The sequence below is a fragment of the Panthera uncia genome, chromosome F2 (assembly GCF_023721935.1).
Source record: "Panthera uncia isolate 11264 chromosome F2, Puncia_PCG_1.0, whole genome shotgun sequence".
NCBI lineage: Eukaryota > Metazoa > Chordata > Mammalia > Carnivora > Felidae > Panthera > Panthera uncia.
Window position 1 is genome coordinate 29,888,826 of NC_064812.1, and position 27,893 is coordinate 29,916,718.

At 35.3% G+C, this 27,893-nt stretch overlaps 1 protein-coding gene across 3 annotated transcripts in view; it reads left to right on the forward strand.

Annotated features, from left to right (window-relative positions):
* The window catches only part of EIF3E (eukaryotic translation initiation factor 3 subunit E), a 94,462-nt gene extending 76,333 nt beyond the window's left edge, over positions 1 to 18,129 (forward strand). For all 3 annotated transcript variants that reach the window (XM_049633521.1, XM_049633520.1, XM_049633519.1), the window contains exons 11-13: positions 16,675 to 16,777; positions 17,067 to 17,201; positions 17,952 to 18,129. In XM_049633521.1, the coding sequence (XP_049489478.1) occupies positions 16,675 to 16,777; positions 17,067 to 17,201; positions 17,952 to 17,990 (277 nt within the window). In that variant the 3' untranslated portion in view covers positions 17,991 to 18,129. The remainder of the gene's footprint in view (positions 1 to 16,674; positions 16,778 to 17,066; positions 17,202 to 17,951) is intronic.
* The last annotated feature ends 9,764 nt before the right edge of the window (positions 18,130 to 27,893 follow it).

Genomic DNA, 27,893 nt, shown 5'->3' on the forward strand with positions numbered 1-27,893 from the left:
TGTGTGGCATAGTATGATTTTTGAAAATGGTATCTTCATGGCAGTATTCTGATTGTTGAGTACCTTTTTAAAAAGTACTGTTATACTCATATAGGGAGAAGAGAGAAAATAACGTTTTAGAATGGTTTCAACAGGAGTTCAAATAAGGAAGAGATTAGCCCTTAGTGATTCAGAAATACTGTTGAAAGACTACATTTGGTAATCATTTCAGTTGATTGAGTTTGTTTTATTTAATTATATATTTGAATTCTCATATAGTAAGCTGTGACCTCCTAAAATGTTGAAACATGGAAAGTATGGTGAATTTCAGTTCACATTTCCTTTGTTGTGTGAGAAAATTATTGGGGGAAAAATTGTGAAACTTATATAACCTATTAGAAACTAATTGTACATATTAGAATTTGAAAAATAACTAGTGCTGTTTGGCCACAGATGAAGTCAAACAGTAAATATGTTCCATAAATGTTTAAAAAATTACTTTAATGTTTGCCTCTTTGGAATTGTGTGTAGACCAAAGTTTTTCTTTAGTGCCATTTGTTTTTGCTGAGGCATCCGTACTTGTTTGCCTAATTTTACTGGGTGGTTATTGAAGTGGTTTTTCAGTTTGAAGTATGGTATAATCATGGCGCTTCTCCTATGGGAATTAAAGCCTTGACCAGTTTTATTAGTACTTTACTATAGCTAGCAGACATAATTTAAAATATCTGATTCTCTTGAAGAATACATGCATATTCCTAATATGTTATTGGTTATTGGTTGTGAAATAAAGAGATGTGGGATGCAGTTACAATAGGTAACAATTCTTGCAATGCCCTTTTTCTTCTTTTTTTAGAGATTTATAATTCAGTCTTATGAAAGAGGGATGCTAATATTTTGTTTTTTCTTGCAGACTTTCCCCCATTTCTTATTAGAATATGGTCACTTGGGTGTTTTGCTTTGCCTAGGACTATATTTATCCTTGTTATCAGCCTTTTGAAAGCAAATTCTCCTTTTTATATCTTTAGTACCTAGTATGGTGACTCTGTACATTAGAGATGCTCAGTAAATACTTGTTAAATGAATAGATTTCTTTGCATTAGTGAATTTGTGTTTTTGTCCACAATAATGCTTTTTCACTGAGGTACCATGAGCAAAGTTTGTTCCAGCTCTAGCTTCTTCCCTTTATTAACTTGACGACTTTGTATTCATTATTTTCCTTTTTTGAGATTTGGTTTACCATGCTTAACAGTGAAATAAAGTATTTGTCCTGTGTACTCAAGAGAAAAGTGCAGCTCACAGGATATAATATAGTGGAAATACATCATCTATAAGCTTTTATGTGACTTTATCATTACCTAATAATTTTTTAAAGTTGGTATCAGTGTAGTTTTGATGTTTTTCTTTGAATGCTGTAGTTCTTTGATCCCAGTAGTTTTTTTTGTAGCTTTAGACAAAGTCTAAAGCATTTTCAGACTAAAGTTCTAGTGGCTTTCTAAAGTCCAGAAATCTTTTCTCTTTTATAATGATAGCATTTCCTTTGTATTTCAGTTGTTTAAATGCTTTTGGCTGTGTGTGGAATGTTCTATAACTCAGGTGATTTTGAATACTTACATTATAATGCATTTTCTTCAATTATTAAGGAATTTTAGAGTTGGAAGAAATCTTGGGGAGCTTCTGATCCAACAGTGCAGTTACTGAATCATCAACAGTAGGGCTTTTTTCTGCACTGATGGAAATGTTATGTATCTATATTGTTTAGTATAGTAGCCAATAGTCCATTTGTGGCTTTTTTTTTTTTTTTTAAAGAGGGCAGAGAAGGGGCAGAGGGATAGAGAGAATCTCAAGCAGACTCCACGCCCAGCACGGAGCTGATGTGGGGCTTGTTTTCACAACTCTGAGATCATGACCTGAGCCAAAATCACTTAGCCACCCAGGCATCCCCATTTGTGGCTTTTGAACACTTTACATGTGGCTCAGATTTCAAATTATAGAACCATGGTTTAAATCGTGTGTGTTGTGTGTGTGTGTTAGAACTTGTTTTCAAATGTGACATTATATATATATTTGTGTATATATAAGTCAAATTAAAGTCCCTTTATGCTTGCTTAGCTTGTACCTCTGTTCAGCTTTCCTCCTGACTACCGAAGCACTTCGGTGGATGCTAAGACTTCTGGAAACACAGTTTTACCAAAAAAACCCACAAAAAACAAAAAACCAGATCCAGTACAACTCCTTTGTTTTCTAGCCCCTTATTTATAGCTAGGAAACTTAATGCTCAGAGACATTGAGCTGTGTAGTTCTTACTTAATGACGGAGCCTGAACTAATAGATCTCTGACATTCATTGTATTATACCTCACTATAAATTCTTTTTTTTTCATTGTGCACAGTTGATATTTTTAGAAATATCAGATTGAGACTAATTTATCATTAGTCTTTTCACTAAAAGCCAGAGGATAAAGATGGAAACCGTAAGTCACTGTTTAACTTTGTGTCTCAGAATCATAGAGTTTTATTTTATTTTACAAATACAGATTTCCTGAAGCCATTTCAAAGTTTTTGGATCAGATTTTCTGGATATGTTCTGCTGTGATGTCTAACAGAGCTGCTCCCCTATACCTTCAAAGTGTTTATTCACCAAAGCTCATCCAGGATTGAGAACCACTGCATCAAGTTGCCAGTTTTTTAGGCACACATTTACATCCTGTTAAAGTAATGGAGTGAAAAATCAGTGATTTAGTATTTTTAGTATGTAAGGAATTAAGAAGATAGGGGCAGAGCAGAAAGTATAGCTATGGGTGAAAAAGAAATAGTTGTCTTATAGCAACAACGAGATCTCTGTAAGGTTCATTGGCAGGGTGGAGGGTGTGTACAGTAGGACTTAGTCTAGGGGTTAGGTTTTTCATTTTTTAAAGCTGCTTTAATGGGTTTGGAATATGGTTTAAAATAATGTTAAACATTTAAGTTGGGCTTTTATAAATACAGAAAATGTCAAAATGCAGACTCTAAGGGTTTGAAATCCATGGTAATGACCAACAGAGCTTAATGTTTACCTTTAAATAGTACATAGAAAAAACTCATTGTTCTGTAATCCAGATGTTTCTGTTTCTATTTGTTTAAGATAGAAAGAGACACATGCAGAGAGTATGTGAGTGAGCAAGGGACAGAGAGAGAGAGGGAGGGAGAGAGAATCCCATGAGAGAGGGGGAGAAAGTGCAGAGCCTGAAGCTAGACTCAAGCTCACCTGATGTGGGGCTCAAACTCAGGAACCAGGAGGTCATGCCCTGAGCCAAAGTCAGATGCTTAACTGACTGAGCAACTCAGGTGCCCCTGTAATACAGGTTTTTAACCCAGGTGTACATCAAAATCATCTGGAGAACTTAAAACAACATTAACTTAAATTTTAAAAAGTATAGATTTCAGAATCTCTGGGATCAAGGCTTGGGAATCTGGGTTTAAAGCTTCCCAGGTGCACTCAGCCTTTGGTGGAAACATTGCTCTGAATTAGTGATTTGTAGTCCTGACAGCATATTAGAATCAAGTGGGAAGCTTTTAAAATGAAATAAACAAAAATAAAGAAGGACTATGTTTTTTTAAAGCTCCTCTAAGTAATTCTGATGTAAAACCCGTTTTTAATTACACTTTTTATTTTGTGATGATTATAGATTTACATGAAGTTGTAGGAAATAATAAATCCCCTTTGTTCTTCACAGTTTCCCATTTACACAGTTCACATTTCCAGTGATAACATCTCGCAATAATATCTCACAAACTGTAGTAAAATATTACAACCAGTGTATTGATATTGATACATTCTCATCTGTTAACCATTTCTATAATTTTGTTACTTGAAGAATATGCAAAAACTTTTTTAAAAGGTAATGTTCAACTTTCCAGAGAGGATAGACACACTAGGTGTCATGATTATGATGTAATTAGCAACAGTATAACTAGTATAGGTCTTCAAAGAAGAAAATACTGCAGATGTGAATGAGTGCCTCTTGTGGCCAAGCACTGGTTAGAAGGTAGTGAGCACAGCCTCAGAACTTTAAATCCAGAGGAAGAAGCAAATTAAATAAAGACAAAATTATAAGTTATGATAGGTGTTTTGAAGAAAAATAGAGTAATGAGAATGACATGGACATAATTTATAAATTGTGTGTTGGAAAATCCCAGAGTAATTTAGATTAAAGCTTTAGTGAACCCTGTTAACTCTGCAAATGGAATATGTTTAAGCTGCAAAGTAGACTTTTTTCCCCACTGTATACTAATTATGACACAGTATTCTATTCACAAGTTTGTGCTGACCTATTTCTCTGCTTCTAATTAATCTAAAATTATTTAATATTCTGTCCTTTTTGGGGGGACCAGGGAGATTGGTCTCCGGCCTCCTTTCTGTCCAAAAGTGGACACATTTTAAATGCTCAAGAGAATAGTACATATTCTAGAACCAATGGTTGTTTATTAAACAACTTTTTCCATTAGTGATTTGGAACATTCTCAGTTGATAGGTTTCTTGACTAAACACATGTGATAGTCATATCTTTATAAAAATGCATATCTTTATAAAGAATGTTTTTAGGGGTGCCTGGGTGGCTCAGTTGGTTGAGTGTCTGACTTCAGCTCAGGTCATGATCTCACGGTTCACGAGTTCAAGCCCTGCATTGGGCTCTGTGCTGACAGCTGAGAGCTTCTAGCCTGCTTTGGATTCTGTCTCCCTCTCTCTCTCTCTGCCTCTCCCCCACTCATTCTCTCTCTCTCTCTCTCTCTCAAAAATAAATAAAAACATTAAAAAAAAGAATGTTTTTATCAGTTTATATACAACCGTATAGATTTGTAGGATAAGTTACCAATCTGTTTACCATAAAGTATGCAACATCTGTCATAAAAGATTACTGTGGTGGGATTTAATTTAGTATAGTTGAACAGTTTATGAGATATGGTGTGTGTCTGAAGTTTAAAAGCTGCTCTAGAGTAATTCTTGGACCGGTTTTCAATTGTAGATAAAAATAAAGTATGGAAGTAATACTTTGAATGTGTGTGATAAACATGTTGGAGCATACATTAATGTAATTTTCCTTTAGAGAATTAGTTTGACTTTTCACAAAAGAAGATATTTGCCAACTACTCTTGAAGCCATTCTACTTTGTTAAATAACATTTTAGATCTTAATATTTTTCTTAAAGTTTTTATTAACTTTCTTACAGTTACTATTCATAATTTTATTTCCTGATATTAAAGAAAAATATAGAAAGGTGTATTTCCAGATGGAGATAAACTCGTTTCAAAAATATTTTTGTATTTCTGTGTTAACTGTTAAGTAATATATGACATACCTTGGAGATACTGCAGGTTTGGTTCCAGGCCACTGTAATAAAGTGAATATCACAATAAAGCTGTTCAAATGGGGGCACCTGGGTGGCTCAGTTGGTTAAGCATCTGACTCTTGATATCTACTTAGGTCATGATCTCAGAGTCATGAGATCAAGCCCTATGTCAGGCTCATCACTGAGTGTGGAGCTTACTTGGGATAAAAGCTAGTTGAATGAATTTTTTTTGTTTCCCAGTATATATAGTCTCTAGTCTGTTAAGTGTGCAATGTAGCATTATGTCTAAAGAATGTACATACCTTAATTTAAAAATATTACTAATGGAGCACCTGGGTGGCTCAGTCAGTTGAGTGTCTGACTTGATTTCGGCTCAAGCCATGATCTAACAGTTGATGGGATCGAGCCTCACATTGGGCTCCATGCTGACAGCTTGAGATTCTCTCTCTGTCTCTCTCTCTCTCTGCCCCTTTCTTGGCTCACATGTGTGCTCATTCTCTCTCAGAATGAATAATAAACATTTTTTAAAAATATTACTAAAAAATGCTAACCATCATCTGAGCTTTTAGTGAATCATAATCTTTTTGCTAATGAAGGGTCTTGCCTCAGTTTTAATTGCCCCTGACTGAACAGGGTGGTGGTTGCTGAAGATTGGGGTAGCTGCTGCAATTTCTTAAAATAAGACAATGAAGTTTCCCACATAATATTGACTCTTCCTTTCACAAACAATTTCTCTGTAGCATGTGATGCTGTTTGATAGTATTTTACCCACAGTAGAACTTCTTTCCAAATGGGGAGTCTGTTCTCTCATACCCTGTCCCTGCTCTATCAACTAAGTTTATGTAATATTCTAAATCCTTTGTTGTCATTTTCAATAATCTTCACCAAGAGTAGATTCCATCTCAAGAAACCACTTTCTCTGCTCATGCATCAGAAGCAACTCCTTATCTGTTAAAGTTTTACCATGAAAGTATAGCAATTCAGTCACATCCTCAAGTTCCACGTCTCATTCTCGTTTTCTTCCTATTTCTACCACATCTGCAGTTACTTCCTCACTGAAGTCTGGAATTTTTAAAAATCATCTGAGGCTTGGAATTAACTTCTTCCAAACCCCTGTTAATGTTGATATTTTGACCTCTTCCCATGAATCACAAATAATCTTAATGGCATCTTTTTTTTTTTTTTTAATTGTTTTAATGTTTGTTTATTTTTGAGAGGCAGAGAGAGAGAGAGAGAGCAGAAGCTGGGGAGGGTCAGAGAGAGAGGGAGACACAGAATCCGAAGCAGGCTCCAGGCTCTGAGCTGTCAGCACAGAGCCTAACGCAGGGCTTGAACTCAAACTGCGAGGTCATAACCTGAGCTGAAGTCAGACGCTCAACTGACTAGGCCACCCAGGCGCCTCTGTTAATGGCATCTTAATGGTGAATCTTTAGGAGGTTTTCAATTTACTTTGTCCAGATTCAACAGAAGAATCACTGTGTATGGCAGTTATAGCCCTAGGAATTTCTTAAATAATAACACTTGAAATTACTCCTTGATCCGTGGACTTCAGAACAGATGATGTATTAGCAGGCACGACAACAACATTAATCTCATTGTACGTCTCCATCAGAGCTCTTGGGGTGATGAGGTGCATTGTCAGTGGGCAGTAATATTTTGAAAGGAATTTTTTTTCCTGAGCAGTACATCTCAACAGTGTGTTTAAAATACTCAGTTAACTATTTTGTAAACAGATGTGCTATCATCCAGGCTTTGTTGTTCATTTACAGAGCATAGGCAGAGTAGATTTAGCATAATTCTTAAGAGCCCTAGGATTTTGGGGATGGTAAATGAACCATTGGTTTCAACTTAAAGTCACCAGCTGCATTAGTCCCTAACAAGAGGGTCAGTCTGTCTGTCCTTTGAGGCTTTGAATCCAAGCATTGACTCCTCCTCTCTAGCTGTGTAAGTCCAAGGTGGCATCTTCTTCCAATATAAGGCTGTTTGGTCTACATTGAAAATCTATTGTTTGGTGTAGCCACGTTCATTAATTATCTTAGCTAGATCTTCTGGATAACTTGCTGCTTCACCTTGGGTACTTTTATGTTCTGGAGATAGCTTCCTTTCTTAAATTTCATGGCCAGCCTCCAGGAACTTCAGTTTTTTTTTCCTTGGCCTTTCTTACTTCTCTCAGCCTTCATAGAACTGACAGGGAATCTTGTGCCTGTTTTGGTCTTTTTTCCAGACCACTAAAACTTTCTATCAGCAGTAAGGCTGTTGACTTCTTATCATTCATGTATTCACTGGAGTAGCACTTTTAATTTCCTGCAAGAACTTTTCCCTTTGCATTCACAACTTGGCTAACTGGCATAAGAGGCCTACCTTTCAGGCTGTGTCAGCTTTTGACATGCCGTCCCCACTAAACTTAATCATTTCTAGCTTTTGATTTGAACTAAGAGACATGCGACTCCTCCTTTCACTTGAACACTTAGAGGCCATTGTAGGGTTATTAATTGGCCTAATTTCTGTATTGTTGTGTCTCAGGGAATAGGGAGGCCTAAGGAGTGAGAAATGGGGAACAGCCATCAGTAGAGCAGTCAGAACACACACATTTATGGGTTAAGTTTGCTGTCTTACGTGAGTTTCATGGTACTTCAAAACTGTTAACAGTAGTAACATCAATTATCACTGATTACAGATCACCGTAGCAAATATAACAATAGTGAAAAAGTTTGAAATCCTGTGAGAAGCACCAAAATGTGACACAAAGACATGAAGAAAGCAAATGCTGTTGGAACAATGTAACTAGTAGACTTGCTCTTTGCAGGGTTGCCACAGACCTTCAATTTTTTTTTTTTTTTTTAAATTTTTTTTTTTTCAACGTTTTTTATTTATTTTTGGGACAGAGAGAGACAGAGCATGAACGGGGGAGGGGCAGAGAGAGAGGGAGACACAGAATCGGAAACAGGCTCCAGGCTCCGAGCCATCAGCCCAGAGCCTGACGCGGGGCTCGAACTCACGGACCGCGAGATCGTGACCTGGCTGAAGTCGGACGCTTAACCGACTGCGCCACCCAGGCGCCCCCAGACCTTCAATTTTTAAAAAAATGTAGTATCTGTGAAGCTCAGTAAAATGAAATTCAATTAGAGGTATGCCTATATTCTTATTTTTGACTAAGGAGATACTGGAAAATTCAGTGAGAATTTTTAGTTGTCACACAGCATTAAGCATTTCTCAGTTTTCTCCTTTTTTCTTTCTCCTATTTCCTTCCAGCTTTACAGTTCAGCAGTTTATTCTTAATACTCATTCTTAAATTAGTTGTCCTACCTTTGTAAAAGACTGGAGTACTTTGGATATGCTAAATAGTTGGCCTCAGTCTTCAGTGAAAAGCAGGCAAGAGGACCCCATAGGTAAATGCTTAAGTTCATAGTTTTTGAAATACATAAAATTAGTAATTAAAAACCTGAAAGAAAATTGACATAGAGTTGGTGGAACCCTAATTGGTTCTCTAGATTTAGACTGATGTTCCTAGGAAGGACCACTGGTCTTAATTACTGCCCAGAAACAAGGAAAGTATCTGGTTTTGTGCTAGAGGCATGAACGTGTTTAATGAAACAGAACTGAGGGTGAAATACTTATTTTCACTTTGTCTTTTTGAAATAGCACTTAGAATCCTATATATTTCCCTTTTTTTTTTTTTTTTTTTTTTTGGTCACTGAAAAATTATTAACATTTTGCTGTAGTCAGAGTTACTACTAATAATTTGTCATACTGGATTTTGTATTTTATTTAAAATTCTTTCTCACAATAGGTTTATATGCTATTTATGTTTTTTCCTAGGACTTTTATGGCTGTATTTTTTCTATTTAAATTCACCTAGGATTTATACTTGGGAATAGAGAATAAGGAAGACACTACCTTTTTTTTTCCCCTAAATGGCCAGTCAACATGATTTATTGAAAAATTATCTTTTCTCCCACTAATTTGAAATGCCACCCATATGACATTTTGAATTGTCATTTGTATATGGGACTTTTTCTGAATGCTTTAATCTGTTGTAATTATCTCTGGGTTCCTGAACAAGCACCAAATTGTTTCAAATAAGATTTGTAATGTGTTTTAGTATTCACTATACTCTGTGGAGTTGGTAATTGCCATTTTCCTCCCATTTGCTTAGTTGTTTTTCTTAGTGTCTTTATCACTAATTACACTTCAGACTGTTTGCCAGTTTATAAATCTCTTCTCAAGACTAATTACTCTATCAGTTATATCTATGGGAAAAAGATCTGGACTTGTTGCTCTCTATGCCTGTTGCACATTTGTCTCCCTTTGTCCTTTGTTCTGAAGATTCCTTTAGTCTGTCTCCTGTAATAGAGCTCCAGTTTTATTGTATTCCTTTTTTTCTTGATTTACTATCATATTTTGGTAAAGTTTGTCCTTCAATAGCTTTATAAGGGAGGTTGTTTAGAGGTAAAATAGTCATATCTAAAAATGTCCACTTTACTCTCATATTTGAATAATGGTATTAGGCATGGTATTCTAGGTAGAAAACTACTTTATTCCAGAATTTTGAAGACTTTGTTCTGTCGCTTTCTAGAAGCTTTCTGCTCTAGAAGTCAGAAGCTATTTTTATCTCTGATCTTTTACATATAGGTGTTTTGTTTCCCTCTCTAACAATTTGAAGGATTATTTTTCTTTGCTCCCATTGCTCTGAAATTTCACGGTGATATATCTTAGTGTAGGTTTATTTTAATTCTTCATACTGGACCCTTTTAATTTGGGAACTCATGCCCCAGTTCTGGGAAACTTTTTTTTTTGCATTATTTCTTCAATGATTTATTTTCTTTTATTTTCACTGTTTATTCTTTCTGAAACTACTGTTGTTTGGATAGTGGATCTCCTGGACTAGACTTCTAATTTTTTTACCTTTTCTCTCCAATTTCCATACCTTTGTCTTTATGTTCTACACTCTGGGGAGATTTTCTCAACATCTTCTTCCAAACCTTCTGTAGGTAAAAAAACAAATCCATGATGTCACATCTTTCAGTTCTTATTTTATGGATGCAGTATCACAACAGTTTGTAATTTTTCAAAGGATATTGCTAGCCTTTTATTTTAGTGTTTTTGTTGAGCTATAATTGATATGTATAACATATTAGTTTCAACATCATGGACAACATAATGTATAACATAAGGATTTGATGTGAAATGGTCACCACAATAAGTCTAGTTACCATCCATCACCACGCATAGTTGCAAAGATCTTTTTTGGTGATGGGAACTTTTAAGGTTTGCTCTCTTGGAAACTTTCAAATATACAGTGCAATATTATTAACAGTAGTCACCGTGCTATACATTACATCTCGTGAGTTATTTTATTATTAGAAGTTCGTGCCATTTGACCCCTTTAACCAATTCACCTGTCCCTCCACCCATCACCACCTCTGGCAACCACCAATCTGTTCTCTGTATCAAGGCCTGTTTTTTTAGTTTTTGTTTTGCTTTGTTTTGTTTTGTTTAAGATTCCAGGGTTGCCTGGGTAGCTCGGTCGGTTGAGCATCTGACTCCTGATTTTGACACAGGTCATCTTCCCAGGGTTGTGGGATTGAGCCCCGCATTGGGCTCCATGCTGAGTGTGGAGCCTACTTAAGATTCTCTCTCCTTCTGCCTCCCTCCCCAGTTTGCAATCTCTCTCTCTCTCTCTTTATATTAAAAAAATTATAAATGAAAAGAAAGAATTTTCACATATGGAATCCACATATAAAGTGAGATCATATAGTATTTGTCTTTCTCTGTCTTATTTCACTTAGCATAATGCCCTCAAGGTCAATGTTGTTTTCCATCCAGAATGTATCAGTTTACATTTCCACCAACAATGTACAAGTCTTCTCTTTTTTCCACATCCTTGCCAACACTTGTTATTTCTTATCTTTGATAATAGCCATTCTAAGTGTGAGATGATATCTCATTGTAGGTTTGATTTGCATGTCATGTACCTGTTGGCCATCTGTATGTCTTCTTTGGGAAAATGTCTATTTAGGTCCTCTGCCCACTTTTTAATTAAATTATTTGGTTTTTTGTTTGTTTTTGTTTTTTGCTATTCAGTGGTAGTAATTCCTTATATATTTTGGATATTAACCCCATAGATATGTCATTTGCAATATCTTCTACCATTTGGTAGCTTACTCTTGGATTTTGTAGATGGGTTCTTTTGCTATGCAGACTTTTTAGTTTGATATAGTCCCACTTGTTTATTTTTGCTTCTGTTGTCTTTACTTTTGGTGTCAGATCAAAAAATCATTGCCGGGGCGCCTGGGTGGCTCAGTCAGTTAAGCGTCCGACTTCAGCTCAGGTCACGATCTCACGGTGCTGAGTCCGAGCCCCGCGTCGGGCTCTGGGCTGATGGCTCAGAGCCTGGAGCCTGCTTCCGATTCTGTGTCTCCCTCTCTCTCTGCCCCTCCCCCGTTCATGCTCTGTCTCTCTCTGTCTCAAAAATAAATAAACGTTAAAAAAAAAAAAATCATTGCCAAGGCTGATGTCAAGGAGCCTACCACCTGTGTGTTCTTAGAGGAGTTTATAGTTTCAGGTCTTAGGTTCAGGTCTTTATTCAGTCTTTAATATATTTTGAGTCAATTTTGTTTATGGTGTAAGATAGTGGTCCATTTTCAATCTATTGCATGTGGTTGTCCATTTTCCCCAGCATCATTTATTGAAGAATATATAATCAAACAATATATAATTCTCCATTGTATATTCTTAGCTCCTTTATCATAAATTAGTTGAACATCTATGCAAAGCTTTGTAACAATAGTTTGAAATTAGGAAGTGTTATGCTTCCAGCTTTGTAATTCTTGCTCAAGATCGCTTTGGCTACTTAGGGTCTTTTGTGGTTCCATATGTATTTCTCATTTAACATATTCAATATGTTGTTGCATTACTTGAGAAAGGTGTGCTAGTCAACTTAAAGATATATATAAGGGACATTTACACAAATATTTAGATGTCAGCTTTAAGCTGCCAGATGAGGTTGAGAGTTTCTATAAAATCTGAACAATCTGGAAATTATTTTTGTGTTTAAAATCTAGATCAAATAGATACTTTTCTCAGAAATTCTGCATTTCGATACATTTTGTCTTTTAGTGTATTAATAAACTGAGTTAATTTAAATAACACAAGGTAAGCATGGTATAGGATAGCTTAAGCCAACGTTTTGTTTTTTAAGCTTTAATAGGATTTATAGTTTTATTTTTAAAACTTTACTATTTTTGCATAAAATCACTGGACTATAAGAGTATTGTCAAGTTTTGAGGATTTCTTTCTATCAGTCATTTAATTTCTTTTACCCTGTATATTTTCCTGTTACTTAAAAGACACTGGACTGTTGCCACATTCTTTAATTCACTCTCAGAGTGATTGGTAGTGTAGATAACCTGAGATGCCATCAATAATTTATTAATACTTCTTGGACATTATTCAGGTTTTTCTTTGACTTGATTTAATACATAAAGGATCAACAAGCACAATGCAAAGCAGTAAATCCCCAGCGTAGGATTATGGGTCAGAGTTTGCAGATATTTGTGGGTCTTGATGCATGTTGCCACATTGCCCCAGCCATGTTGGAATATGAGATAGAATATGGATGTAAAGAAAGAAAGGATGAAGAATTCTCTATGGAGTTATACAGAGTAAACTTTTCTGTCTTTTATGTTAAAATCTGACCTTAAATATTTCCTTAAATAAGAAGTCCCCAAACCTCCAGACTAGAATAGTAAACTCTTGTGCATCTCACATAGCTCTTTCTACTTTATTCATCTTTACACTTAAAATAGTTTATATATTTTGGGGATGAAGTTATTGTCCTCTACTCCCCAACCCCTGGCTTAAACTTTATAAAAGTAAGGAACAGACTGTATTTTATTGTTAGCATCTAACAGTTCATATTTTGTTGAGTGAATGCCAAGGAAGGAAGATAATTGGTTTGGTTTGGCTGGCATGTAGTGTTCATGGGAGAGAATAATGGGAATTTGGAAAGTTAGGTTGTAGCCGAATTGTATAGAACCATGAATGAGATATTTAGAAGTTTGGATTTTATTGTTTTGGTAAAAGGACTGTGTTAAAGTTTTGAAAGGAATTTGGGAATAAACTGGTTAGTTAGCAATTATATAAAATAGATTAAGGAGAGACTGGAGAGGTAGATGAGTTAAAAAACTAGGAAACACTAATAGAGCCTGAACTAGGGAAGTGACTAGTATAGGAGTCAGACAGTAAATTTTTATTAATTGTCTCCTGTAAACCTGGCATTGTGCTAATTGCTAGGTAGATAACAGTGAACAAAGAAACTTTGGTACATTCTCTTTGGTTGCTTATACAGTGTATCATGAAAGCAGATACTCAACAACAGGAAGTTACACCTATTATGACTGCTCCAAAGAATATAGAGGGGCTATGAAATCAAAGATACATTACAGTTTACAGAGGTGTCATGGGAGGCTTATGAGGGTACTGTTTTAGCTGAGACCTGTGTAACAGTTAAGTGAAGATGATGGATGAGCCTTTTAAGCAGAAGGCACAGTATATGCAAAGGTCCTGAAGTGATTAAAAACCTGGCAAGTGTAATGAATAGAGAGGTTTAGTATGGTGGGTGGAGAGGAAAGTCTTTCAAGATGACAGTAGAGTGGTTAGATAAAAGGCAGTGGTTAAAGAGAGAATTCTAGGTCTTCTCAGTTAGATGTGACAGCATCTAGAGGAATCTAATAGATAACCTAGGCTTCAAGACCATGTTTCATTATAATTTTAGTTATTTAAACAGCCTCATAAATAGGTTATATATTATAATTTTAAAGCATCTTTACACTACCAACTCTACATAATTCATAGCTTACTGGGAATAATTTTTCTGCTCTTTAAAATACAATATAGTGGTTTGGCCAAACCATAAGAGACTCTTAAAAACTGAGAATAAACTGAGGGTTGATGGGGGGGTGGGAGGTCGGGGAGGGTGGGTGATGGTCATTGAGGAGGGCACCTGCTGGGATGAGCACTGGGTGTTGTATGGACCAATTTGACAATAAATTTTATATTAAAAAAAATAAAATAGAATATAGTGATCTTAAACATTGGAATTTTAATATATTTAGTACAGTTTCTTTTGGCTTTTCAGAGTAAAATGCTTTGGCCTCACTTTAATGAGTTATGTTTGGGGAGATGCAGGAGGCATATGAAAGATAAATTGCTATAGGAGGTGATAAAATAATCCGTATGTTTTGGAAAATCTGTTCTTTACATTTAGAGTTGAGTTTTAGGTGAGAGTAGCAGACATTTGCTTACTATAGAAGTGTAGAGACAATGAAATTTACACATTTCTAAAATTAGTCAAGCACCAGCAGGAAACACAGGAGTTTATGGGAAACCACAGGAAACACCAGTTGCAGGAATTTTTACTAGTCAAAAACACACCTGCTTGTTTAAGTAAGTTGATGTAGTTCCCTATTTTTAGTAGCTTAAATAAAATTAGGGTTATTAGAGAACAGTGATAAAGAGAATAAAATGAAGTCATGAAATTGAATTAATAGTCATGGATTAATTGTTCTTTCTGCTTGCTGAGAATGTTGTATTTAGAGCAAAATCGATCACAGAAAGACAGAGAACAAAATTTTGACACATAAATCCAGGGAGTTTTATGGTGGTGTTTTTGCTCGTATTCATCAAGATGTTATTAGCTCCAAGCATATTTTAAGGATAAGTTTTTTTTTTTTTTTTTTTTAAAGCTTATCTTTTTGAGAGAGACAGAACGAGCTGAGGAGGGACACGGAGAGAGAGGGAGGGAGAAAGAGTCCCAAGTAGACTCTGCACTGTTAGCACAGAGCCCTACACGAGGCTCAGACTCCCAAACTGTGAGATCACGGCCTGAGCCGAAACCAAGAGATGCTTAACCGATGGAGCTATCCAGGCTCACCTTTATGGATAAATTTTAATTGTATATCTGCATAGATTTAGTTTGTACTTATTTTATTGATAACCTAACTTAAATTTTTCATTAAAGATTTTTTTTATGTTAATTTTTAGAGAGAGAGAGAGAGAGAGAGAGCGCGCGCAGGCAGGGATGGGGCAGATAGAGGGGGAGACACAGTCTGAAACAAGCTCCAAGCTCTGAACTGTCAGCACAGACATGGGGCTTGAACTCAGAACAGCGAGATTGTGACCTGAGCTGAAGTTGGACGCTTAACCCATTGAGCCACCCAGGCGCCGCATTAATTTTTACATTTTGAACGAACTTCTGTTAAATCTTTTTCAATAAATGTGTAACATGGGGATAGCATAGATAATATTATTCTCATAAGGGTATTTTTATAAATTAGGTTATTTGTGTTGGAAAGTCTGGAATTACATAATGATATGATTGCCAGTGTCTTGACATCGGATCAGGAATTTTAGTTTATAATATTCTAAGGAAAGATTGTATTATTGGTTATCTAGTTCTTTTCATCAAACCAGTGATAACATTAGAGGGCCTGGCAAGTGTGTAATGTCTTCAGTGAAGACTGATGAAAAGAGAACAGTTAATGTTTAAACATGCATATGTGAATACATTTATACTCTGTACTCTTTAATACTATATATGCATACTATTCCATCAGCTGAGTGGTTTACTTATGTACTGCCAAGGGGTGCTTTTATTAGTCCTGATAAATTGAGCTCTATAATGGTATCTTTTTTACCCCAGGCATCTCCCTAGCTCCCTTCTCTCTCTCTCTCTTGCTCTCTCTCTCCTCTCTCTCTCTCTCCCTCCCTCCCTCCCTCCCTCCCTCCCTCCCTCTCTCCCTCTCTCCCCTCTTTGTCTTCCTCCCTCCTCCACCCTCCTCATATTTTATGTATGTGTATCTTTCTCCTTCCTTTGAAATTCATTGGCTAACATTTAGGTTGTATAGTGTACAATTCCCAGAGTGCCCTCGGAGTTTAATGCAAACATATACACCAGACCTGAGTTTTAGTTACTTCATTATATTATACTTATCACTGATGTTCCTTGTAGTAGGTTTAATTTGTATAATCTTTATACATTATAAAACCTTTCCTCTCTTAGAGCATTATTAATTGAGCACCTGCTAAGTGTAAGGTACTATTCTAGAAGCCAGAAAGATTTCTATAAATGTGAAATGTGGTCCTCTCCCCTCAAGGATCTTAACAGTCTGGTTGGTGGAATGGGGATAGGTCATGCACAGTATTAGATAATTGCACAAACATGGAATAGTGCAGTTATTAAGTCACAGTATTTAAGAGAGGTGATCCATAAATACCTGAAAGTCTCTATGCAGAGTGTGGTTCAAAGACTGTGGACATGAAACCAAGGTTTTAGACTCCATTAACATTGTTTTTACTTTTTTCATTAGCATGTTGGCAGACAAACTGAACATGACTCCAGAAGAAGCTGAAAGGTGGATCGTAAATTTGATTAGAAATGCAAGACTGGATGCCAAGATTGATTCTAAATTAGTGAGTATTATGTTAGTTATGCTACATCTTGATATAAGTTGCTGATTATTTTATGCTTTTTTGGGAATTTTTCATTAAGGACATTTTGTTCTATTCTGTTAGAATTTTTGCTTTGTTTTAAGGCAACAGCAACCACCTGTTTTTTTTGTTGCTGGAGTTATATTGTCATCTCTGTACAGTGCATAAAAATGTGTGCAACAGTCAGGTAGTGTTGTGATGTGATGCTCATGACTTACTGGGAAACTTGGTTGTAATATTACAGGATCAATTTCCCTCTGTCTTATTTTAGGGTCATGTGGTTATGGGTAACAATGCAGTCTCACCCTATCAGCAAGTGATTGAAAAGACCAAAAGCCTTTCATTTAGAAGCCAGATGTTGGCCATGAATATTGAGAAGAAACTTAATCAGAATAGTAGGTCTGAGGTAAGAACCACATATTTTCTATTCAGTCTCGAATTTAGCAAGAATATAACATCGTTATTACATCTTACATGTGTGGTTTAGTATTGATCTTTAAAAAATTGATTTTATCTGTCATATTTAACTATGTCAAAAAATATATATATCCCTTCTTTTGGTAAATATCCTACATATTAGATATTAAACTTGAACAGCCATGTAATTTTGGAATCCCAAACCAGCTTTAATGCTTCTTAGCTATTACGATTATGTGTAACTGAAGGGTAGGAAGTTATTATTTTTAGGAAGTACAACTGCTTCCTAAAATAGATGGAACATTCAGAGACCTCATGTGATTGAAATTTTAACAGAAGGTTTGTGTCCTTTGAGTAGTTTTTCAAAGAAGAGAAGGAAGAAATGGGAAATTATTGTTCATGACTGTTCCAGCCACGTCTAGAATAACTCAACCTAAAAAGATAACTTTTATATGATGTTATTTTCTGTATGCTTAAAGATCAATTTGTATTGACTTTTGTTATAATGTTGGTGATACTGTCATTGTTATACTTTATAATTGGTCAAAAACTGTTTCAGATGATATTTTGACTTGTTTTTTATTGTTGTAAGTGGCATGATTTAGAAATTGCAGAGGTCATTAAAATCTTAGGGGTTTGGGCAGGAGTACTGAAAGGAAATGCTAGTATCACTTTGTAAGTTAGCTTTTTCAGAAAGTACTTTCTTCTAACTCTGTCAATTTCCCTTTGCATGTTTTAGGCTCCTAACTGGGCAACTCAGGACTCTGGCTTCTACTGAAGAAGTGTATAAAGACAAGATGAAAAAACGATAAAAATGAAATAATAAAATCATTATATAAAGGATGACATGCATTTTAGAAACAACATTGTGTATAAATTTGGGGGAATTTGAATAAAATTGGCTGTGTTTCATTTTATCTTGTGAATTTCCTTGTGTATAGATGTGTGTATTTTTTTAACTTTTCATTTTGGAATAATTATAGATTCACAGAAAATTGTGAAAATAGTACAGAGAGGTCTCTTGTAGCCTAAACCTAGTTCATCCCAATTTTTTCATTTATGTTGCTATGATGCATTACCGCAACCAGGACATAGACATAGGTACAATGTGTGTAAATAGTTCTATGCCATTTCATCACTTCTGTAGATTTGTATAGCCTTCAGTGCAGTCAAGATAAAGTACTGTCTTCTTTTCTCTGCCATCATAGTGTGTTGGGTTGACTGTTCCTGGCTAAGAAACAAAAGCAGAATCACCCCATTCCCAAATGGATTCAGATGGAAACTAGTAATAAAATCAGGCACAACTCCCAACAGGCAGTGTTGGAGAAGAACCAGGCTGGGTCTATAAGAGATTGTATATGGGATGGCACACATATTTATGCTGCATGAAGGTCATGTGCTTGTATCCTATCACTCTGTAAACATCACTACTACCTGAACAATAGATCTGCTTTATTGGGGAAATGATTTTTCTGTTACTAGGCTTTTGCACCACTGGGTTGGTAAGAACTTTTTTATATGAAAAAAAAAAGACAAAAACAAAATATAAAGAACTATCATCATGACCTTCTCCCTCATGCTACTCCCTTCATGTTTATACCTACCTCCGCCAGCTCTACCCTTAGAAACCACTAATCTGTCCTCCATCTCTGTTATTTTATCATTATGAGAATATTCTAGAAATGGAGTTCTTCAACATACACAAGGATAAAAGATACGTGCATATTGGCTTTTTATTTGGCTTCTGATCAGGTCACCCTCAGCCTGCAGTTAAGTTTAAAGAATATGGGCCAGATTTGACCCATGTGCTATTGTTTAGACCTCTGGCTTATAGTATTGGTTCTTCTAAACTGTAGCCCAAAGGTGTTCAAGTGAGGGGGAGGATTGCTGGTTAGGATAGCCCAAATACTAATACTAATACTAATTTTTTATTCATCTTTAGCCAGTGTTCTGAAAATGCCAACTTTAAAGGATCATCTCTAGTACAAACTGGGCAAAGTTCATAAAGTACCAAAAAGTGGCATTTCAGGAACTAGATTGAAACAGGTCCTTCTTACCTTGTGTGTAGGAGCTAATTCCATGAGAATCAGAAGTACAGATCGCTAAAAACTAGAGATAGTTACACAAAACTATGTAAAATTACATATGTTACTCAAGTTAGATGTTAAGATGACTTTCCCTCTTCACAAGTGACTCAAGGGCAAAAAGAGACATCATTAATGACTTTTTAAGACTATAGCTCAACCAAACCAGATTTCTAGGCAAGGATTTCTAGGTGATTACCTAGCAGCTAAAAGCAAGTTGTTTAATGTGCTTTAGTGGACCAGTAACACAGGGAGGAAAGATGGGAAGCTATTTGCTATGTATCAGGCATTTTCACACATATGTAGAGAAGCAAAGCTAACATTTGAGTGCCTCACAATGCCTGGAAACACTGAAATTTTGGTGCTAATATTTGTATATTATTGATGAGGAAACAGATGGTTACTCAAAGTCACACCTATTAAATGTTAAAGCAACTAATTGAAAAGCTTTTTCAGTTATACCCCAGTGCCCTTTCTTATATCATTATTGCCTTAAACTTATAAAGGGTTAAGGGGTATATGTTCAGTAGGTTGCAAAGGAGGATCTTGATCCACAAAACTGTTCAAGTCTCTTGGCACCATTACCTTCAAATGAGAGCAAAGGATATTCAATTTTTCTACCAGTGTAATCATTTCTAGTGACCCCACTAAAAAAATCTATTTGGAATAGACAAGTGATGAGCAGACAGATGATGAACATCCCTTTGATTTTTTTCTATTTATGGTTTGCTCCTTCAAGGTTATCCATTATATGAATAATTAATGTTCACTTTTCCTATCACTTTTTGCTTTTCACATATTGCTGCCCTTTGAACTTGAAAGATGATGCCACTATAGATTATTAGTATTGGAAAAAAAAAAACCTGTAATGGCCATTTTTACACATTACCAACATTTGTTCATTGTTAAAATGCATTTTTGAAGCTTGCATAAAAAACTTATCTGGTTCTGGATTTAACCTTAACGTTTAATAACAGGTAAACTGTACCAGTAAAGATGGTGAGCACAAATAATGTACTGATTAACTTTCTTTTTTGTGCCCTGTACTTTCATTTGTTTCCACTTAGTAGACCCTCCTATGTGTCAGCAACTTTTACAGGTACTGGGAACACATTAAAGAACAAGAGTTCATGAAGCTTATATTAAGTAAGTAGTTGCTTGTGTGTTTTTTTTTAAAGTTTCTATGTATTCACAAGCATATGTGTTTATGGTTTTTAAAATATATATATAGAAGCTAAAAAAAAATAAAATCAATGCTCATTTACACAATACCTCCTACTTGGTACTCAGCTTAAGAAATAGAATGGTCCTAGTAACTTTGAAGAGCTTGTGGGCCCCTCATTAATTGTATTTTCCTCTTTGCCCTGGAGAAGCAACCACTACCATGACTTTTGTGTTAATAATTCCTTTGTTTTTCTGCATAGTTTTATCATACACACACAGACACACACATTCCTAACAAAATGTTTTTGCATGTTTTTGACATGTACTTAATTGAAATCATACTTCATAATCTATTGCTTGCTTTTCCCAGCACTGAGATTCATCTATGTGGATATATTCACGTTGGTGTATTCAGCTATAATCCATTCTTTGTCACTGCTTTGTAGTATTGTCAAATATACCATATTTAATTTATCCCAGTGTTGATGAACACATTGCATTTCCAGGTTCTTGTTTTAGCTAGAGTATTCAGAACCAGTCTGAAAATTGTGTCTTTTAACTGGTGAGTTAAATCCATTTCCTTTTATTATGATTACTAATCTATGTGGGTTTATTGCTACCATCTTTTTTCTTTTTAATTTTTTTTTAATGTTTATTTATTATTGAGAGACAGAGACACAGAATGAGCATGGGAGGGTCAGAGAGGAAACACAGAATCCGAAGCAGGCTCCAGGCTCTGAGCCGTCGGCACAGAGCCCGACATGGGGCTCGAACTCACGTACTGTGAGATATGACCTGAGCCGAAGTCGGATGCCCAACCGACTGAGCCACCCAGGCTCCCCATGTTTTTTAACTTAGTGTCCTAAAATTATCTCTGTTCCTCCCCAACAATATAAGGAAGATATTATGCCAGTGATCCTCCTCCCCACTTAATTTTGCCCATATTCTGTTCTTTTTTATTGTACTTTACAAATCAGACATTATTTTATACAATAATGCCCTTTTTCTTGTTCATTCCTTTTGTAATGAGACTTTCGTCAGGTTGCTTTTAGGATCTTTCATTAGTGTTCTACAGTTTCACTATGATGTGTCTAAGTGTGAATTTTATTTATACTGGTTGAGATTCATTGGCCTTCTGATTCTGAAATGGCTTTTGTCTTGCATTAGTTCTAGAAAATTATCTTTTTGGATAATTCTTCCTGGTTCATTGGTTGTTGTTGGTTGTTTTTTTTTTTTGTTTGTTTGTTTGTTTGTTTGTTTTAGTTTCCCAAGAAAACCTCCCTCCCTTTCATAGTTTTGATCTCTGCCACCTGTGCTGCATTGCATTTTGCCTAATTTCCTCAGATCTTTCTTCCAGTTTGTTAATGATCTGGTCAACTGTGTCTAATTTGCTCTTAAACCTCCATTGAGTTTCTTCTTTCAATTATTTTTCTTTTCATCTTTGATGGTTTATTTTTCTTTTACCATTTTTCAATGCCAACTTGTATTCTTTAAATTTATTTTATATTCTATTTTGAATCCATCTACTTCTGTGCCACCACCATTCTTGCCCAGGTTAGTATCCATCATTTAGTGAATATAGTATCTTCTGAATTATTCTCCCTATAACTATGCTTGACCCCCATTCCCACCTGTTTTCCAAATTACAGAGAAATCTTTTCAAGTTGAAATCTGATCATTTTTCTCTCCTACTTAAAACCTGTCCATGGCTCCCTATTGTTCTTAGAGTAAAGACTGAATTCTTAACATGGCTGTAATTATCTGCCTTCTTCTTCTTGTATCAACCTCATGTTATGCCACCCTCCAGCTACACTGGCCTCTCAGGCCTTCAAGCTATTTTGACTACTGCAGAATAAGAAAAATACTTTACATCATGATTCTTTACTATAAAAATAATACATATATTTGACTGATGGAAGTTTTATAAACAATACCCATCCTTAGTATATGTAATGATCTCTATTTTTTTATTGTTTTTGTAATAGTTACTATGTCCCATAAATTAATTTCATTATCTACCAGTTGGATTATGGACATTTGAAGAATACTGCTCTAAAGAGCGAAAAATCCTTCCTATGGTTTGACTTTTGTAATATTGTTCCCTCTGCCTGGGAATGAATTTTCTCTTCCTCTAACCCCCACTTCCCATGCGCACATGTATTTCTAGTTTGTATTTTATTTATCCTCCAGAACTCAAAGATAAAGGAAAACTTGACATTTCCTTTCTGTAGGAAACTTTTTCTTACCCCTAGACTGGGCTAGATAGTTATCTGACTTGAAATTACAGTTATTACTTAATAAATTTTATAATTAGTTGATTAATGTCTTAGACTGTCATTTTCATTTGTTTATGGATGATATCTGTCTTACTCATTACTGAATCCCTAATGCCTGGCTCATGTTAAACCTTTGATAAGTTATTGAATAAATGGAACAAATGAATGAATGAATCGTGTTTGGAATGGCATAATGGAAAAAAACAATGTGGACTTAAAAATAAATAAACATACCTATCAAAAATCTTTAATTTTCATTCTATTGGGTGAGCATAAACAAAATCATGGATTTCTTATTCACTGATTTCCTAGTCGTTCTAATGGCAATATTAGCTGCTTTGTGTGGCTGGTTACTGGAGATAAAAAGACTCCCACATCTTTTTTTTTTTTTTTTTACATGACTATACAGTTGATGTCTGAGACAGACACACAAACATAATACTATATGGTAAGTGCAGTTGTTATGTGAAAACAGGTTACACTCAGGAAGTATGGCTACAAGATACTTTTTTAAATGGTTAAGGTCAACTGAAGACTTGCAAAAGTCACCGTTAACTACAATTTATGAAATGTTTCAAAACTTATCTTTCTCTTGGTCTTGGCTCTTTCTTGGCAATGATGGAAATAAAAAGAGAGAGAGATACACTAATGATCTCAGATGTTTTGCTTCCTCTCTACTACCCATTGGTTAGGAAAATAGCTGGACAGCATATAAAACTGTTGATTTCCAAATTCACAATATTGTGAACTCATGTTGTTTGCCAGCCTATTGTTGATCTTCACATATGACCCCTGTTTTCTTTTCTAGCTGGTAGATGTGTGGACAAAGGAAGAGGTACAGGTATCTTTCGAGTATCCTAAAGAGGTCATGTGGGAAGTAAATCTTTCTGCTTCCAGTACCACTGCTAACACAGGAGCAATCCCAAATCGGATTCACCTCTGCAGTAAAAAGGTCAGAAGTAAAATACTAAGCATAATTACCATCAGTAAGAAAAGTAATCAAGGCCAGAGTCAAACAATCTGCTAGAGTGAAATGTTTAAAACTTTCAATGAGACTTTAATTAGATTCTTAGAAAATAGCCTGCTTTGAAACTGTTTTGTGTGTCTTCCATGAATAATTTACTCCCATGCATTTTAAATTATCTTAGAGATCAAGCCATTCTCTGGAAAAGTGTTAATTTTCTGGAGAGGTAGCACAAACACTGTTATGTTTTGTTAATTTTTCATCTCATGTATTTAATAAACTGTTTGACTCTTAGAATCTGCAAGAAATAACATTAACCTAAGGCATCTCCTATTTTGGTTCTGAAACTCTGACTTTTAGTCATTTAGTCTGTTGGGATTGGGAGAACAATGTCAGACTGATCCATTTGTTTTTAAATGTTGTGAGGACAGTTGAGGGGTAAGGAGAAGTTACTATTTTGAACTGGGAAGCAGCTTGGGCACTTATGCACAACTCCAGGTGAATAAACTAAGTGTGCCTATATGTAAGCCTGATTGCCTAAAGGTATACATCTAAGATTCCATATTGATCAGTGCTAGACTGCTGCTGTTTGAGGACCAGAGGCATGGTTTATTCAGAGTGGCATGGAAGGAAAATTGGATCACAGAAAGACATTCTTATTTAAACAGGACTTGAAATCTGGCAGTTCTCCTAGGGGAATAAAATACTATTGGATTACACTTATTTGTGGGCATTTTTTCTTGCCTTCTACATTGCCCTTTAAGCATAGTAACCATGATATATGTTCATCTTTGTATTCCGTAAACAGTAGGCATGATAATACTGTAGAGATTTACTCCTTCACTACCCATTCATTCATTCAGGTACACAGGTGATGTTTAGGAAATACTGAAGCAGTAGTCTAGCAGAGAGGGGGCATTGCTCTGAGTCTGTCTGGTTGCTATACTTAGGGACTATGCAGCTTTTCACTTCATTTTAAAGACAAATGGTCTGCATAGAGAGGAAGCACATGATTAGCTTTGTATCTTTGTTCAGTTAGCTAATCGGGCCAGAGCTGTTGGTCCATCTGTGCATAAGCCAGTTAGTGTTTCTCTGTTCTTAGCCACAGATTGCACCTTGAACCTTTGCCAGCTGTTTCCTAAGTGCATGCCATTGGATGTGAGGGGGACCTGAAAAGAGTATAGATAGATCAGCTTAAAATCATCACAGCTTTTAAAAACAAAACAAACAAAGCAAAAAGCATGAATCCCATAATAGTAGATGAGAAGTTTTGTCTTGGTATATTCAAAGGTCAGCTGCCATATGTGCTGCAGTGTAAACACTACATGATAGGGACAAAATTTAAGAAGCTGTGACAAAAAAGTATTAGAACTTTTATAATCCTTTTTTACTTAAAAAATTGAATTTCTGCTGCAAGTTAGTATAACTAGTCCTAGAAAATATTGGGCAGAATGTGGACGGTCTCATTGGTTCAGAAATCGCCCAGAGCTCTACATGACCAGTATGCCTCATGATTTCATAGATGACGTGATTAGATAACATTCTTGGTTATCTAGTAATAACTCCCTTGCCGCTGGGCTTGGGGCCTTGTTCTTTGAAGATTTATAGAACTCAAATGAGGTTTCACCTATAATCAATAAAAATGTCTCTTATTTGCTTCATATTTTTGCTTTTACTTAACAATCATGCATATTATTTCAAGTGAGTCTCAAAACAACCTTGTAAGTTAAACATTATTCTTCAGGTTTACCATCTGATCACCTGGCAAACTCTTCTTGTCTGACATTAGTGACTGACAGAACTCAGGGAAGAATAGTTTACTATAAAAAATTGACTAAAAAAAGTATAATCCCATACTGACAAAATTATCACTTTTATAAGATGCTACGTTCTCTTATTAGGAGACAATCAACTTTTAGGTGAAATATCATTCACCAAAATTTAAAAAAATTACTGAAATAGTTTGTTCACTTCGAGAGCATCGAAAGAAAATAAAAGTGAAAGAACTCTCTTTGGCATCTCTGGATATTTGAACAGACAACAAGGAAGAACTGTAGTTTTTTTTTTGTTTTTTTTTTTTAAGCTAAATTATCCTAAGAACACTCTGCTCCAACATAGGAATGCCAGTGGAATAAGAGATGGTAACACAAGATGCACCAGGAGACTCGAGGTTTTGTGTGTTTGAAACTTATATTCTACTATAATGACTAAATTGTAGAGAAGCAAAACTAATGTGTGTGTGTGTGTTTAAATTTGCCCAATGTTTTTTTGGTTCTGTCTTCTAGGAGCAGACAAACTTCTTTTGTTTTTTTGTTTGTTTGCTTGTTTGTTTTTAAAAGGTCACTTCAATTTTATAGAACAGTATAAGACAAGGACAATTAAAAAGTTATACTACATTAGAACAATATATTTTGCTCAACATAGAAATGCCAAAGGCTCATAAAGGTGTATGTGATATGCAGTGTTTTCTTTCACATAATTTATTTAAATTGGTAGGACTTTTTTTTTTTTTTTTTTGTCTTTCAACTTTTAATTTCACTATAAACAAAAGTGAAGTAAATATAATGGTTGTTATCAACTGAATACCAGATGAAATCTTGGCATTTAAAAGAACATAGATCTCTTCTTACAAACTTGCTTTTGATTTTAATTCAAGAATAATTATGCTGGATTCTGATGTATGACTGGACAGAAAAAAAAAAAAAACATGTGGTTGTGTGTTTTGGCATATGTTCTTCCAGCTTTTTCAGTGATCGACATGATAACCAACAAAGAGAATTTACTTTGAAAGTCCTTTTTCTGTACAATATTCTAATCATCACCAAAGAATAATTCCAACACCTATTGGTTACTTTAACTTGAAGACCTTATGTATATATACATATCAATGACTTTATTTTTTTTAAGTTTTTTTTTTTTTTTTTGAGGGGGGGCCAGAGAGAGAATACCAAGCAGGCCCCACACTGTCAGTGCGGAGCCCAACAGGGAGCTCAATCCCAGGAACCATGAGATCATGACCTGAGCAGAAATCATGAGTCAGACGCTTACCCAGCTGAACCACCCATGCACCCCATATGTCAGTAGCTTTAAGTGGTGGAGAATAGGGATGTGGAATTCAGAGGAATAAACTTTTGGAACAGATACCTGCATAATATCATGCTTTTTTTCCAGCTCCATGGCTGCTAACAGAAAAAAAATTGGGGTAAAGTAAGAATGAAATAAGTAAAAATATAATGTTTTTATAACAGATTTTTTTTCCATCATTCATGTTTATAGCTTGCTCCTGAGAGTGGACTTAAACCTATAAACCATAGTTTTAGCTATATATCATTACCATAAAGGAAAAGAATGTGCATGCTCTCTCTCACACACACATACACACACACACACACACACATAGAGGAAGCCTAGATTTTAGTATCAAATAGAGAAGTGAATGTTATGCAATCAACAAAACACTGTTGTGCAATAATTAAAGAATTTTTAAACTGAAGATTAAATTGGAATGTTGTTATAAACATAAGGGAAATGGCCAACATTTTTCTTTGTATCAAAAGAAAACTCATTTCTAAAAATAAGCACCCTCTTTGTGATGACCCTTTAAAATAGTTTTAAGTGATTCCAATCACAGATGAGCTTTTGGGACTGTAGCACTTTGCTGTAAGTGGTTTACTCTTTGATCCTGCAGGCTTTAATCAGGTGTGTGTCTAGAAGAAAGCATCGGCATAACAATATCACCAGCCAGACTCTCCACAGCTCTCTAAAGTGAACTTGGCAAGACTAAAACATTCTGCTGAGTCCTGAAAGGCTTCCTTTGGTATATATATTTAAGAAGGTATTGGTTAAAGCCATTCCCCACTGCTAAACTTTATGTTATCAAATTGAGGAAAATATGGACCTTTCTAAAGTTACCAAATTGAAAAAATCACCTTGATGGAAAACAAGGAAGGTTTTTTTTTTTTTTCTCTTTCATGTTGCATTTTTAAATAAAATGAAACAGAAATCAGATTTAAATAAAAGGAATGATTGAGAATGTTGGCTAGTCTTTGAAATGTTGTTATTGACCTTAGTGTTCAATTCCTTTATCATGTGAAATTGATTTAGTGTAATCGAAATGTTCCAATTTCCTTTACTTAGAGTGTCTTGGATATTGCCTTCAGAAATGCAAAAATCAAAGAATTACTGTCCTGTTT